Source organism: Sturnira hondurensis, unplaced genomic scaffold, assembly GCF_014824575.4.
Source record: "Sturnira hondurensis isolate 20B ecotype Veracruz unplaced genomic scaffold, ASM1482457v3 Scaffold0008196, whole genome shotgun sequence".
Lineage (NCBI taxonomy): Eukaryota > Metazoa > Chordata > Mammalia > Chiroptera > Phyllostomidae > Sturnira > Sturnira hondurensis.
In genome coordinates this window covers 11826366-11841528 of record NW_028080827.1, presented here as the reverse complement: position 1 = coordinate 11841528, position 15163 = coordinate 11826366, and the positions used below count along the sequence as shown (strand labels likewise).

The 15163-nt window shown below is 35.1% G+C and overlaps 1 protein-coding gene across 1 annotated transcript in view; it reads left to right on the top strand.

The window, feature by feature from the left end:
- The window catches only part of ALDH1A2 (aldehyde dehydrogenase 1 family member A2), a 97354-nt gene that overhangs the window by 27910 nt on the left and 54281 nt on the right, over positions 1 to 15163 (top strand). Inside the window, exons 2-3 of the mRNA XM_037053982.1 lie at positions 13029 to 13133; positions 13265 to 13405. Of these exons, the coding sequence (XP_036909877.1) occupies positions 13029 to 13133; positions 13265 to 13405 (246 nt within the window). The remainder of the gene's footprint in view (positions 1 to 13028; positions 13134 to 13264; positions 13406 to 15163) is intronic.

Below are 15163 nucleotides of genomic sequence, written 5' to 3'. Positions count from 1 at the left end.
GAGTCTAGATTTTCATGATTTCTGGGCTCTGCTTGCTTGAAGCCACCCTGCTCGCTCTGAGGTCGGTGCTGTGGTAGAGGCTAGTGACCAGGACACGGGCAACTCCACCACTGAGCCTCCTGGTAAGGGTCTGGGACTTTGTGGAGGGAAGAAGAGAAGCTACACTTTGAATATCTTCTTTCTCTGTCACACTCCTTAAAGCAGGCTATCAGATAATCTTCACAGAGGGGTTAAAGTTAAGGAAGCAGGGCTGATCAGGCCAGCTGTATCATTTTTATTAGGGATAGAGTTTCTTTCTCCTAACTTAGCCATTCCCTACCCCAGGTCATACTCCTTCATTATTTCTTGTTTCCCTGAAGTGTTCTGACATGTCAGCCCACACCGATATTTTCCTTCTCTCAAAAGTGCTCCTGCAATGCTTATCTCTACCATTCATCTTGGCACTAAATCATAGAGTGTCTCGCATTATTTAACTTTCCTGAAAGTAATCTTGCCTTTGAAACATGATTATCAGCTTCAGGATAGGATTTTCAGTGGTACCTACAAACAACTCTGTTTAGAATAGTCGTTTAATAAACATTTTGCAAATTTTTCTGTGAAATCAAATTTCTGCTCAGCTATTCCTTCCTCTCTTAGTTCCAACTCGCTATTATTGTTCTATTAGCCTGTTTCACAAAGGAGGATGTAGGAAAGAATTTTTCAGGTCCCTGACTTTTATGTATTGGTTGCATTGTAACTAAGTCATAATTCTTCCTTAGTCTCTGCTTTTAGATTATTGTTCTTCAATTTGCATAATTTAGAAGGTTAATAGTTACTGGCTGCCAAAAGTTGCATCCAGGGTTTCCACATCTGGCATTTAAGTAAATTATATTTTCTAGTCTAAAGGATCCCTCTGTCACATGCACTAGATCTTGGAAGACTTAGTGCATGTGTATAAATATATGCATTTAAATTTTACCTTCTAGTGATTTGTTACTAGTATATTACTCTTGTATTCTGGGGCTTTGTTAAATTTATACTTCTAATAATTTTTTTAGATTTCTTAGCAATTTCTTTACAATCATGTCATCTGAATATAAAAACCATGTTATTTTATTTTCAATCTTTTGGGCTTTCATTTCTTTTTCTTGCTGTATTACATAGTAGAATATAAAATACTATTGCAGCATTAAGTAGAAATAGTGGGAGCATCTATTATTGCATACATTATTTTTAATGTATTGATTGATTGAAAGAACAGTGATCTAAAAATGAATCAGGGAGCTGAAAGAAGATGCAAAAGCTAGGTTTTCTCTAGAAACAAATGCCCATACCAGTTCTCAGAATGGCAAAGTAAACCGCCATTCAAGAATACACATTTTTCACAAGTCTACATAGAGCATTCAGCAATATTCTGGGCCATAAAATAGACTTTAACAAATTCAGAAGAGTACAAATTATAGAAAAAAGTACTCTCAGACTATAACAGAATTAGACTAGAGATTGATAACAGAAAGATACCTGGAAAAAACTCCAAATATTTGGAGATTAACAATATATTTTTAACTTACACATGGATCAAAAAAATAAGCCAAGAGATATTTAAAATATTTTACTAAATGAAAGTACAACTTATCAAAATTTAGGGCATACAGTGAAAGCAGTATTTAGAGCGACAATTATAGCATTGAATTCATATATTATAAGTAGTCTAACTTCTACCTTGCAAAACAAAAGTGAAGAACAATGGAAACCTAAAGCAAGCAGAAAAAAATCATTAAAGCTTGTAGCAGAAATCAATGAGATTGAAAATAGGAAATCAAAAGAGAAAGTAAGTGAAACCATAGGCTGGTTCTTTGAAAAGATAGATAAAATGGGTAAACATTTAGACTGGTTAGTGAAGAGAAAAAAAGAGAAGAAACAAATTACAATATCACAATTTAAAAAGAAGCCATCACTACTGCTTTGATAAATATTAAAAGGATAATAAAAAGATATTAAGAACAACTCAGTGCCCACAAACTTGATAACTAATGGGGCAATTTCTTTTTTAAAAAAATATTTTATTTATTTATCTTTAGAGGGGAAAGGAAGGAGAGAGGAAGAGAAACATCAATGTATGGTTGCTTCTCGTGCATCCCCTGCCAGGAACTGGCCCCTGCCGGGAACTGGCCCCTGCCGGGAACTGGCCTGCAACCCAGGCATGTGTCCTGACTGGGAATAGAACCACGATCGTCTGGTTTGCAGGCCTGCGCTCAATCCACTAAGCTACACCAGCCAGGGCACAATTTCTTGAATGACACATTCTACCAAGATTCTACCAAAAGGAGAAATAGATAACTGGAATAGCCCTATATCTGTTAAAGAAACTAAATTTGTAGCTAAAAAAATGTTCTTACAAAGAAAAAATCCAGGCCCAGATGCTTTACTAGTGAAGTCTATCAAATGTTTAAGGGGAAAAAAAGTCACTTCTGCACAAACTCTTCCAAAAAATTGAAGAAGAGAGAATACTTATCAGCTTACTCTTTGAGACCAGCATTACTGTTATACCAAAACAAAGGCATTACCAAGAAGTCTTTAAAATCCCAACACCTATCAAAGTAGCACCATTCCTGAGATATTCACTACCTGTTGCCTCCCTCTCTACTAGTTCTCTTCTAGTTCTCTTGAAAAGAAGTCTCTTGATCCAGGACTTGACCCTTAAATGTACTCAAAATGTCTACATGATTTCCTTTTTTCTGTTTCCAGACATTAGGACCCAAGGGCAGCCATTTAAATTAAAGCTGTTGACTGGTTGGAAAAGATGTTTAGGAACCAAATCAGAGGCCCTTCTTAGGAGGTTAACCTAAGAGACCAGAAGGAAAAGATTAGTTGTTGGTGGGATCTGAGAGTGGAGACCCATATTGACTAAGCCAAGATAGGTGTATATGTTTTACAAATTGAATCAGTAATTCATAGAACTCTTCCAAAAAAGGAAAGTACCAAGTCCAGCTGGTTTCACCAGTGATGTCCATCAAACATACCAATTCTCTACAATCTCTTCCAGAAAAAAAGAGCAGAAGCAACATTTCCTGAATCATTCCATGAAGCCAGCATTACTCTAATACCAAAATTAAGAAAGGAAGACTATCGGCCTTTGCTTGTTATTAACATAAATGAAAAAATACTAAAAAATATGAGCAAATAAAATCCAACAATGTATAAAAAGTATTATATACCAAACCAAGTGGAATTTATTTTGGTTATACAACACTGGTTCATATTCAAAAATCAGTTATGATAATCTGTCACATCAACAGGCTAATGAAGAAAAATTACATAATATCTATACATACAGAAAAAACATTTCACAAAATCCAATACCCAGGCACATTTAAAAAATCTTAGCAAAGTAGAAATAGTGGGGAACTTCTTCTACATCTACATAAAACCTATAGCTAACATTGTACTTAATGATGATAAATTAGATACTTTCATTTGAGAACAAGGCAAGATGTTTCCTCTTGCCACTCCTCTTTAACACTGTACTGGAAGTCTTAGCTAATGCAATAAGAAAATAAAATAAAATGAAAGGCACACAGACTGGGAAGGAAGAAATAAAACTGCCTTTGTTTGCAGATGACATGATAATCTAGGTAGAAAATTCCTAAGAGTTTACCAACTGCCCCCCCAAAAACAACACTCTCTCTCCCCCCAAAATCTCTTGGAACTTATAATGATTATAGTAAGGTTGTAGGATATAAGGTTAATATTCAAAAGTCATTTGTTTTCTTATATACCAGCAATGAATAATTGGAATCTGAAATATAGAAAAATATTATTTACACTGCCACAAAAAGAAAAATACTTAGGTATAAATCTCTGGTATTTAACAAAACATGTATGTGATCTTTATGAGGAAAACTATGAAACTGATGAAATAAGTCAAAAGAGAGCTTATATTTAATGGATAAGAAGACTCAATATTGTTAAGATCTAGTTATTTTCAAATTGCTATATAGATTCAATACAATATCAATCAAGATTCTGAAAAGTTGTTTTGTGGATATAAACAATCCAATTCTCAGGTTTATATGGAGAGGCAAAGACCCTAAAGAATCAACACAATGTTGAGAAGAAGAAAGTTATATGATTGATGGTACTCAGCTTCAAAACCTACTGTGAAGTCACAGCAATCAATACATTGTGTTATTGGCAAAAGAATAAACAAATAAGTCAGTAGAAGAGAGACCCCAGAAATAAACTCATGCAAATATAGTCAAATGATCTTTGACAAGGGAGCAAAGGCAATAATGGAAAAAAGATGGTCTTTTTAACAAATGATGCCAGAACAACTAGACACTTACATGCAAAAAATGAATCTAGATGCTGATTTTACACATTCCACAAAAATTAACTCAAAGTGGACCATATACCTAAATGTTAAATGCAAAACTATAAAACTCTTAAAAGATAATAGGAGAAAATATAGATGACCTTGGGTTTGGCAGTGAATTTTTAGATAGAACACCAAAAACATACTCCATGAAAGGAAAAATTTATATATTGGACTTAAAAAAAGCTTTTTGATCTTTAAAAACACTGAAAGAGAATGAAAAGACAAGCCACAAACTGGGGAAAATATTTGCAAAACACGTATCTGATGAAGCACGTGTATCCAAAATATATAAAGAACTTTTTAAAATTCAACACTGAAAAACCAAACAACTCACTTTAAAAAATGGACAAAAGATCTCAGACACCTCACCAGAGAAGATATTTAGACAGTAAATAAGCATGTGAGAAGATTCTCAACATCATATGTTATTAGGAAATTCCAAACTAAAATGAGATGCCACTGTGCACCTATTAGAATGGCTAAAATCCAAAAAATTTGCAATACCAAATGCTGATGAGGATGGGAAGCAACAAGAGCTCTTATTCTTTGCTGGTGGGAATTCTTTACAGAGTGGGTATGCTCACTTTGGAAGACAGTGTGGCATTTTATTACAGAGCTAAGAATAGTCCTACTGTGTGATATAGCAATCACTCTCCTAGGCATTTACCTAAATGAGTTGAAATTTTGTATTAATAAAAAACCTGCACATTACTGTTAATAGCTACTTTAGTCATAATTTCCCCAAACTGGAAGCAGCCAAAATGTCCTTCAGAAAGTGAATGAATAAACCAACTGTAGTATATTCATACAGTGGAATATTATTCAGAATTCAAAAAGTGAACTAGCAAGCCATGAAGAAACATGGAGGAAGCTTACATAAAAATTGCTAAGTGAAAGGAGCTAGTTTTAAAAAGTTTACCTACTGTATGATTCCAATTATATGACATTCTGAAAAAGGAAAAAAGATGGAGAGAGTAGAAAGATAAGTTTTTGACAGAGGTTTAGGGGAGGGGATTGGAGAACTGGGTGAAAATAGGAAGGGATTTTAAAAAACCTTGTAGCCACAGACAACAGTATGGTGATTACCAGAGGGAAAGGGAAGAGGGGGGGATGCAAGGAGGTAGAAGAGGATAAACAGGGATAAATGGTGTCTCTCCAGCAGACTCTCCTATGAGGCTGGGAGATTCTCCTGCTTGTTCAACCCCTACAGGTTTTTACAGCCAGAGGTTTTAAAGCTTTATTTCCTTTTGCTGGAACCCTCGGTTGCATGGTCTGTTTTGCTCCCTAGTTGTTCCTCCAGGTTTATCCATCTCAAATGTCAGACCACCAGGTCTGCCAGCTTCCACCTTGCCATTCATCCTCTCTGTCCCAGCTGCCTACCTCTGCCTTTCCTACCAGTCTGGATGAATGTTTCTTCTTTAACTCCTTGATTGTTGCACTTCCATACAGTTCAATTTTCTGGCAGTTTTGGTTGTTTCTTGTATTTAAATTTGTTGTTGTTCTTTTGTTTGTGTGAGGAGGCTACATGTATCTACCTACACCTCCATCTTGGCCAGAAGTCCCCTGGCATGTTTTCTTTATATATAAACATTATACAGTCTACTAACCTAGAAATTCAAAGTTTTCTTTAAACATTACATGTATCTTGAAACCACATTACAAGAAAAAAATCTTTGTGTGCAAATGTATTTCATGAAAAATATGTCAACATTTTGTAGTTGAAAATTACATTGTATATCTGTATTTAGTAGAGGAATGAATAGTCTCTTTCATTAAGAATTAGACAAAAAATAAGTAGTACTCAGTCATTACAAACTATACAAGGAAACCTGCAAAATAAAAAAGAAAGAAAAGGCAGGTTATCAACAAAGATGATGATTAAGGACTTACAGCAGACTTCTTAAAAACACTATTGCAGGATAGAAAATATTGGAATAATGTCCTCAACATAGTGTGAGAAAGTAATTGTCTTCTGGGAAGAATCTTTTTGGGAATGAGGGTGCAAAAATATATGTTCAGACTTGAAATTTGATCCCCAATAAATCTTTCCTAAATGAAATTTTAAAGAATCTTGAGAATAAAAGAAAAACTTCTTTGAAAATTTTTGTATAAATAACTTTATAACAAATTCTTGGAGAAAGAAATTAGATCTAGGTTCTAAGTACCCGGTAATTGTTTGGGAGGGATGTTAAGACATATATTAACTTTAGACTTCAAGTTGTTAAATATACATGATAAAATATATTGGACAACCAGTGAAAGAATAGAAATATAGTGTACAACTTCCAAACCAACATGAGGGGAAAATTGAATTGTAAAATGAACAATGGCAAACATTAACTTGAAAGAAGAGACAAGAAAAAACAGGAAGTAAAATAAAGCAAGACAAATAGAAAGCATCAAGTCCAAATATCATAATAAATATGATCACAATAAATGTAAATGTATTAAACTTGCCAGTTAAAGGACAGAAATTTTCATATTGAATAAAATAAAATCTAGTCATTCATTGTTTAAAGAGACATATAAAAATGAAAATGTAATTAAGAGTAAAAAGATGGAAAAGCTATATTAGGAAAATACTACAGAAAAACTTAGCTAAGTTTTTTACTAATTAGCTTTTTACTAATGTTAAACAAAATAGGTTTTAAGAAACAAACCTTAATCAGTAATGAAGAGGGTCACTTGTATCGATAAATGGTTCTGTTTTACCAGAGAATCTTAATAGTTACAAACTTATATTCACTTGAAATTTACAAAGACAAAAATAATGAAGCTAAGGGATATACTGACAAATCTAAAGTGAGAGACTTCAACGCAGCTTTCTCAATTATCAGTAAGACAAACAAAAAGTGTTAATAAAGATCAAGATGATCTGAACAATGCATTTCACAAGATTGATATAGTACATTGAAAAATGCCTACCTAATAATTAATTCATAAAGACAAGAAAAAGAAAACCTATAACTAAGAATAAAGAAATTAAAAATTCAGGATAGTGGATACCTCTAGTGGGAAAGTGGGTCAACCAGGGTCAAGCAGGAGGATAGGATAAGGAAGAAACACACAAGTAGCTTCAGTGATATTTATGACATTCTAGTGCTTGAATAGTGTGTTCATTATGTCTTTTAATATGATGAGTGATAACTCACATTTACATTACATATATTATTTTGTACAAGAAAACTCAACTGCCCAAATATATTCTTCATTCTTTAGAGTGTTTCAGATTTTATTTTGGTGTGGGAGGTATTATGTTTCTAATTACATTAGGAAAGGTGTTAGAGAATGATTCACAGCCTCTTCCACAAGACATTACATTCCAGTTAACATTAACCAAGTGCCCACCACATTTGTTATGTCCTTTTATACCAATAGCAACCTATAAAATGTCAATGGGCAATATGATATCACCGTTAACAGGAACCTAAACAAAACAAACAAACAAGCAAAATATGACCAATGACACTCAAATATGGAACAGGCTGACAGGGTCCAGAGGGGAAAGGGGAGAGAATCATGGGGGAAAAGGGGATGGACTCACATGAACAAGTATAAAGGACACATGGACAATAACTAAGGGTGGGGGGCGGAAATGGGAGGGAGGCGGGGAGCACGGGGCAGGGGGCGGGCAGGGTTGGGAATATAAGACAGAAAGCTGTACTTGAACAAGAATTAAATTAAAAAATGTCAATGGGCAGTTCTTCACAACCATAGAAAAAAGTTAGGTTTATAAGCAAATTCATCTGTTTCTCTTAGAAACGTAGAGCAGACCAAGGACTTTCTTTTATGGATCATTTGCTCTTTTGCTTGTGATTAGCGCACCACAGAATTATATAATGTTGTATGTTGATCTTTGCATATTTTACAAATGAAGACACTGAACAAGCTGAAATAACTTAGCTAGAGTCAGACACCTTTACTTTCAGAGAGTTCCAAAGTAGAAAAAGCTACGCCTTCCTGATACTTATTCTGAAATTCAGTTAATGCAAAGCAGAGTTTTTAGTTTCTCATACAGTTATTAACAAGTATTTGAATTGAAATAATTTGTAAATTTAAAAAGAATAATTTTGGCAGCATTGGGCCATATTTTAAAGCAGAGCTTGAATGATTTTATTTGCCATAAACTCACATTTAATGACAAACTTGTGAAAAGAAAGGTGTAATGTCCTCATTCTTCATTTAATGAATTTGTTTTCATCATTTGAGGTATGAGAGGTAGGCACCAGGGCAACTCTAAACCTTTTACTTCCTTCCACTTTTTATTTTGAAATAATTTCACATTTAATTTTAAAAGTTTCAAAAATAGTGCAAAGAATTCCTATGTGCCATTTACCCTGTCTAATACAAAGACCTTATTTAAATCCCACCAATTGTCCCAATAATGTACTTTTTTTCTGGTTCGGGAGCCAATCCACAGTTACATGATTCATTTGTTTTTATGTATCATTAGTGTCCTTTACTTTGGAACAGTTTTTTTAGGCTTTCTTTGTCTTTCATGACATTGGCACTTTAAAAAAGTGAAAAATTAAGACCACTTATTTTGTACCATGTGCCTCAATTTGGATTTACCTGATAATTTCTTCATGATTAAATTCAGGTGATGCCTTTTGAGGAAGAATATCACAGAAAGTTCTGTTCCCTTAGGAGATCATATAAGGAGCACATGATATCAATTTGTCCCATCACTGGTGACACTAACTTTGATCATCTGATTAAGGTGCTGTCTGCCAATTTTCTTCAATGTACAGTGACTATTTTTCCCTTTGTAATTAGTAAGTATCTTGAGGGGAGATAGTTTTGAGACTACATAAACACTTGAATTTTCATTATACTTTTGCCCACTGAGTTTACCATCTGTTGTGATTTTTGCCTCAAGCAATTGTAACTGTTGTGTTTGACAAATAGTGATGCTCTAATTCTGTTATTCCTTCACTGCCGTTAGTTGGAATTCTACTGTGAAGAAGAGCTTTTCCTTATTTATTTAGTTATTCTTAATTTATTTAGTTATTCGTTAAAATTTTTACATCAGTATGGAGTATTGGATGCATTTTTCATTCTGTGAATAATAAATCATTAATATTATTACTTGTTTCATTGTTTAAATGATCCCAGTATTGGCCTTTGGGAGCCCCCTCATGTTGGCTCCTGTGTCCTCTTGATGTGTCCCATCAGTTTTTGAACATGTACCACACGTTCTGGCACCACAATAGCCCAGGATTACTTTGTGCTTCCCCGCTACAGCCCCTGAGATGAACTGTTTCTCCAAGGAGCCCTGGTCAGAGATCACTTTAGACAGCATTCAGAATGTTCAAATAGCCCAGAGAAGCTGAAAACCTTCAAGTATTGTAGAAGTGTCTGCTATCCTGTGTGCCACCAATGTTGTCAGTACACACTTTTTAGTTGTCATACTATATGACTGGGTCTACAAAAATAGTAACAAGGTAAAAATATAAAATATTTTAATCTTTATCGTACCAGGAAAAATAGTCATCACATTTACCACTTGGGACCATGGACTCTTTATATTTTTAAAATTATAAATTACTTTATGAAAAATTTATAGAAGTAAATAAATATACAGTAAAAACAACAAAACAGGAATTGAAACAGAGTGAACCACATCTTCTTATGTATTTTTCTGGTTTTAGAGACATATGTGTACCTCTAATAGGCAGTGCCCTCAAGTGTGCCTGTGTGTTCATCAGTCTTCTTGTATGAAACAGGAAATACTAATCTCATAAATGCTGATTCCAGATTTTAAACACATTTCTGATAGATTATAACTTACTATTCCTTGTTTTCTTGCATGTGCATTGTCACAATGTGACAGTATTGAAAAGTTTGAAGGCTCCTAATTTCATAGAAAAGAGGATGGCCATCTTTTTGTTTCATAATTACAAAAACATTTTTGGTTTTAGTTTTATAACCATAAATTAGACTGATCAGTCTAGTGAACTTTTATATTTTTACATATCTGCCCTTCAAATCACCTTTGTATATAAACCTAGCTTCAGCAATTGTCCATTTATGAATCATAGCAAGTAATTTTTTACCCACACATCTCGTGAAAGATAAAATTGTCATCACATATCCTTTTTTCAAAACAAGATGCTCCATGTTCTCGTTACAAAATAATTCATGATTAAATCCTTCCAGATGAATGACTGGTTAGAATATCATATTTCTTTTTTTGTGTTTATAAAAATATTATTTGCTCTTTGATTTTTTAATTTAGAAAATTTATTTATTTATCCTAAAGATTCAGTCCAAGGTTTTGCTCATTCAGTTAATCTAGTGTTTCTGGCTGTCTGCTTTCATCTTCTGACTCATCCAACAATTGTGAAATGTCTTTGATAATTTTCTTCTTTTTCCCATTATGGACGGAAATGAAAAAATTTTAATTCTTAACTGTGTTTAGTGAAAGCTGAAAAGAATATGACTAAAATCTGTCTTCAGACTTCTTACAAATGTCCTTTTGAAAGATGATGCATTACTTTGGACAATACAATAACAAAATCAGAGGTGATGAAATAGTGGTGATGTGTTTATTTATTCTTGTCTAGTAATTTTTTGCTTCCTTATTATTTTAGGACTTTTTTAAGCATAGTTGGAAATAATTGATGAATGATGATTAAATAGTTTCTAGGACAATGAAATAGCAAAATATTTCGAGAGCTAGGAAAAGATTACTAAGATTCCATAATATATCTTAGATTTATAAAATGATCAATGAACCTAAATGATAATAGTAAGAAAATCAGTTTTATTCTATTAAAATAAGTAATTTTTCTTTAATCTTTGGAAGACCTCTAAGAAACAATGTCATGAAATATCAGTTCTTATAAATAGTTAGAACTGCTCAACAAAGAAGCTTAAAAACTAAAATTGGATTGTGATGATATTCCAAAGATTAAGATTAAGTAGTGGATAAAAGAAATAAGGAATATTGGCAAGATCCCTTGTTCCATAACCTTGGTAATATTCTAGATGTGAATCTAGATATGATGAGCTGTGAACTGTTGGGAAATAGTTAAATGGAGTGCATAGAGAATTAGACCAGGAGTGCAAGGACCGGAGCTCTGATTTAGGTTTAGACATTAAGTAACTAGTTGTGTTTCTTCGAGCTGAGCAATCCTGAAAAACGTGGTAGAGTGGAAAGGGCAATAGACTTTGAGTCAGAGCCACTGTAAGAACCTGCTTCTTAGGACTCTTAACTTCTTGGCCTGTCAGTTTTCTCACTTTTTTGTGGAGATGATCAAAGCCTGCCGTGAGGCTGCTGCAGTTACTGAACAACTAGAGACTGTGGGACTCTGCCTGGAAGGCTGGGACTCCAGTCCTCTGTCCACTCCTGTGGCCAGAGGTAGCTAAGTATGTACTGAATAAATGAATGTATTATGTTAAGTATGTTTATAAATTACATATTAAAACTATAAAATGTATGAAATTGAAAGCTCATTGTGTTTGTGCTTAAGACATTTGTATTAAGCGCTATACAGAGTTAAGGTCTTTTTTTTCCTTATCTTAAAAAACCTTCAGGAAAAGAAAACTTCTTCAGTCAAACTCATTGTTATATCAAGTCCAGGAAAAAAGGAAAGCTTTGAAATAATCTGGAACATAATATTTGAAATTGTATCTGTATGCCCATTCAGCCTCATCTGTGGTTATTAAAATGGCAGGTGATAACAAATCAGCCTGTGGTTGTATTTGTTCTGAGTTGGCTGGCTGGCTGACTGACTGACTCTTAAGTTCAGAAATTTTCATTTTCATGCCATAAGTTTATAGAGTAAAATATCTCTGTGTATTCTTTGAGCTTGTGTAGTCTAAAATTATGAGTTTGAATTTCTTAATATCAATATGAATGCTAAAATTTCTTTGTCTATATTTTCCCTTCTCTTTGAACTCATGTTGTACAAATCTTCTGAGAAATTGACCTAATTTTCTAAATCATTGGTCTCTATGCCATTTTATTAAAGTCTTCATTTTTTATATAAGGCAACCAAGGCTTTTAAGAAAGCCTAGAGAGAACAGTTTGAAAGTTGTAGCCCTTTTCCCTTTGCTAAGCCATATAGCCTACCCAGCAAAGAGCATGGACTCTAACTGGGATTTAACTTGTAATTTGTTGGATTCACTAGTTTGGTCAGAGCCATTGCTCAGGTCAGGTCTGACTGTGAGTTCAGTAAATGCTTTTTCCAGCAGCCTTCACGTTCCCCTTGTGAAGACACTTAGGCCTCTTCAGAGAAACTAGGATCTAAGGTCTGATCACTGTTGGTTTAATCCGTGATTTACCCCTTACAGGTATTGGCTAGAGTGTGGACAATCAATAAATATTTTCTCAGTCTCAGTGCATGTTTTGTATGTTTCTCTGTTCTTTCCTTCTTATTTGGCTCTCTCACTGGCTGGCAGGTTCACTAAATACATATTTTTAGGTTAACTATATTTAATCTTTGGATGATATTGAGGTAAAAAATATTATAGAGGAAATTCCTGAATTAGGGGTGAAGCTTGGCTGTATAAGGGTCTCTTAGAACTCTTCAAATTCTGTACTTTAATTGTATATGAACAAGCATGTAGAATAAGTATGACTACCATGATACTTCCATAACAGTTTGCCTTTGACAGGCTTCCTGTCACCTGTCTCACAGATCCTGTTCTCTGTCTGCTCCTTTAGATTTTTATTAACAATGAGTGGCAGAACTCTGAGAGTGGAAGAATGTTTCCTGTCTATAATCCAGCCACAGGAGAACAGGTGTGTGAAGTCCAAGAAGCAGACAAGGTATGTCCTTAGAAAAAAAAAATTCCTATGAAATTGCTTTCTAGATTGTACCACTTTTTTTGTGAGAGCAGATTGTTCTCCTTTATTTGGAGTGTTGTCTCCCCTCAGTTGTGCCTCTTTGTCTCTAACAGGCAGACATAGACAAAGCGGTGCAGGCAGCCCGCCTGGCCTTCTCTCTGGGTTCGGTGTGGAGAAGGATGGATGCTTCAGAACGAGGACGTCTGTTGGATAAGCTTGCAGACTTGGTGGAACGAGACAGGGCCGTTCTTGCAGTAAGTAGCCTAAAAACCATTTTCTTTACCCCAAATTTACTTTTCCACTGAAATTTAGATTACTTCATCTTTCTGAAAATGTGATGTGAAGCAGACCTGGGAACAAGCGAAGGAGTACATAATATACATGAAAAAATGAGAGACATTTGGCTTTTGCGGTCAGGTAGGGGAAGTGGAGGACCAGCTGAGTGTCTCTTCTTACTGAATTTTGAAGAACAAAACTGTATCTTCCCGTGACTGGTAAGGACCTTCCTGCCTTCTTCCCACCTTTACAAACAAAACCACACAGTTAAGCAGCAGGAGATTCCTCGTGCTCTCTGCAGAAAACCAACACCAAACGATTCTCTTTAGAATCAGAAAGGACCATTTTTCCATCCCTGGAACGAACCCCTCCTGACTGAGAAGAAACCTTCAGAAGCACAGGGCGTGATGCCCACTTGTGGTGCACTTCCGCTCCCTTGGTGCTTCTGGCATCTTCAGCGACTCTCCCGCACCAAAACAGTCCTTTTTTCACATGAGGAACTTTCCCTCTCGCAATGGTTTTTTGTTGTTTCTGCTGTTTTTAAAGTAAAAGTTTTGTTGGAGAATACAGACTTTTTCAAAGCTGGAACCATTAGGGAATGTCTGTTCTGCACACGAGGGAACTTCATACAGATGACCCAGAGTTGATCAGTTAACATTTGGGGCATCTCTGTTTAGTCGGGGCATTCAAACCATGAATACTACACCCCCCCCCCCCCCCGCTCCGTGTGCTTGGGAAAGCAGGTCACTGCGGACTTGCTTTGGGAGGGGGAGGCATCAGTTCCCTTCCTCAGGGTCACTTCTGCCAGGGCTCCTCCCTCCTAACCCTCACCCCTAGGGGTCTGTCCCGAATATGGGAATAGAAATGAATCCCTTATGGAGATGGTTTGGAACTCTAGGTATATGTAATATTTATTTGTCTATAAAAACATATTCTAATCCGGTACTTCAAGGATGTATTTATACATATTGTGAAAAAGGTGTTTCACGGTGAAATGGCCCCTTCTGGGAAATTAATAGGACACCAAGCATATTAAAGCCTCTGAAAAGCCCTACCCAATGTTTCTCAAACTTACAACTTGAGGATTGTAAGCCTCAATATTATATATTTTTGACTAACCTAGCAATATCATGCAAAACTGAATTCTTTGGAATACCTTGGGGAATGCTAGTCTATATGGTTGTCTCTTCACTGGATTATGATTTCTTTGAGACTGAAAATTGTATTTTACTTTTAAAAAAACTTCTAACACAGTGTCTGGCACATAAATGATAAGTGGGAGGTACATTGATGGCCTATAAGCGTCAGTTTGATTGGGTTAAATACCTACAATGTTTACAACACCAGATTAACAAAATGTACTAGATGATAATGTAATAGTTCACTTTTATAATTATATTTTCATGTCGTAAAATTCAAGTGCCATTCTTTTTCCGACATGTGTCTCATTGTGATGGCACTCAAATGGAATTCTTACTTTTAAATGCACTTTAAGCATGACCAAGTCATCACAGGAGAGAGTTTTAATAAGAAGTAGTCTTTGGAATGTAGGGGAGCTCCTGACTAAAAAACTGAAGCCAATACCATATTCAGGGCAGCACAATTGAAAATAAACCTATGCTGGCAACTCTCAGGGGGATGTGGCTGGTGTCAGCAGCTCACGGGGACTGTTTAGGTGGCCCAGATTTGAGTTACCACGCCACTTTGGTATTCCACTCTACTGTGTAGGTGATCCA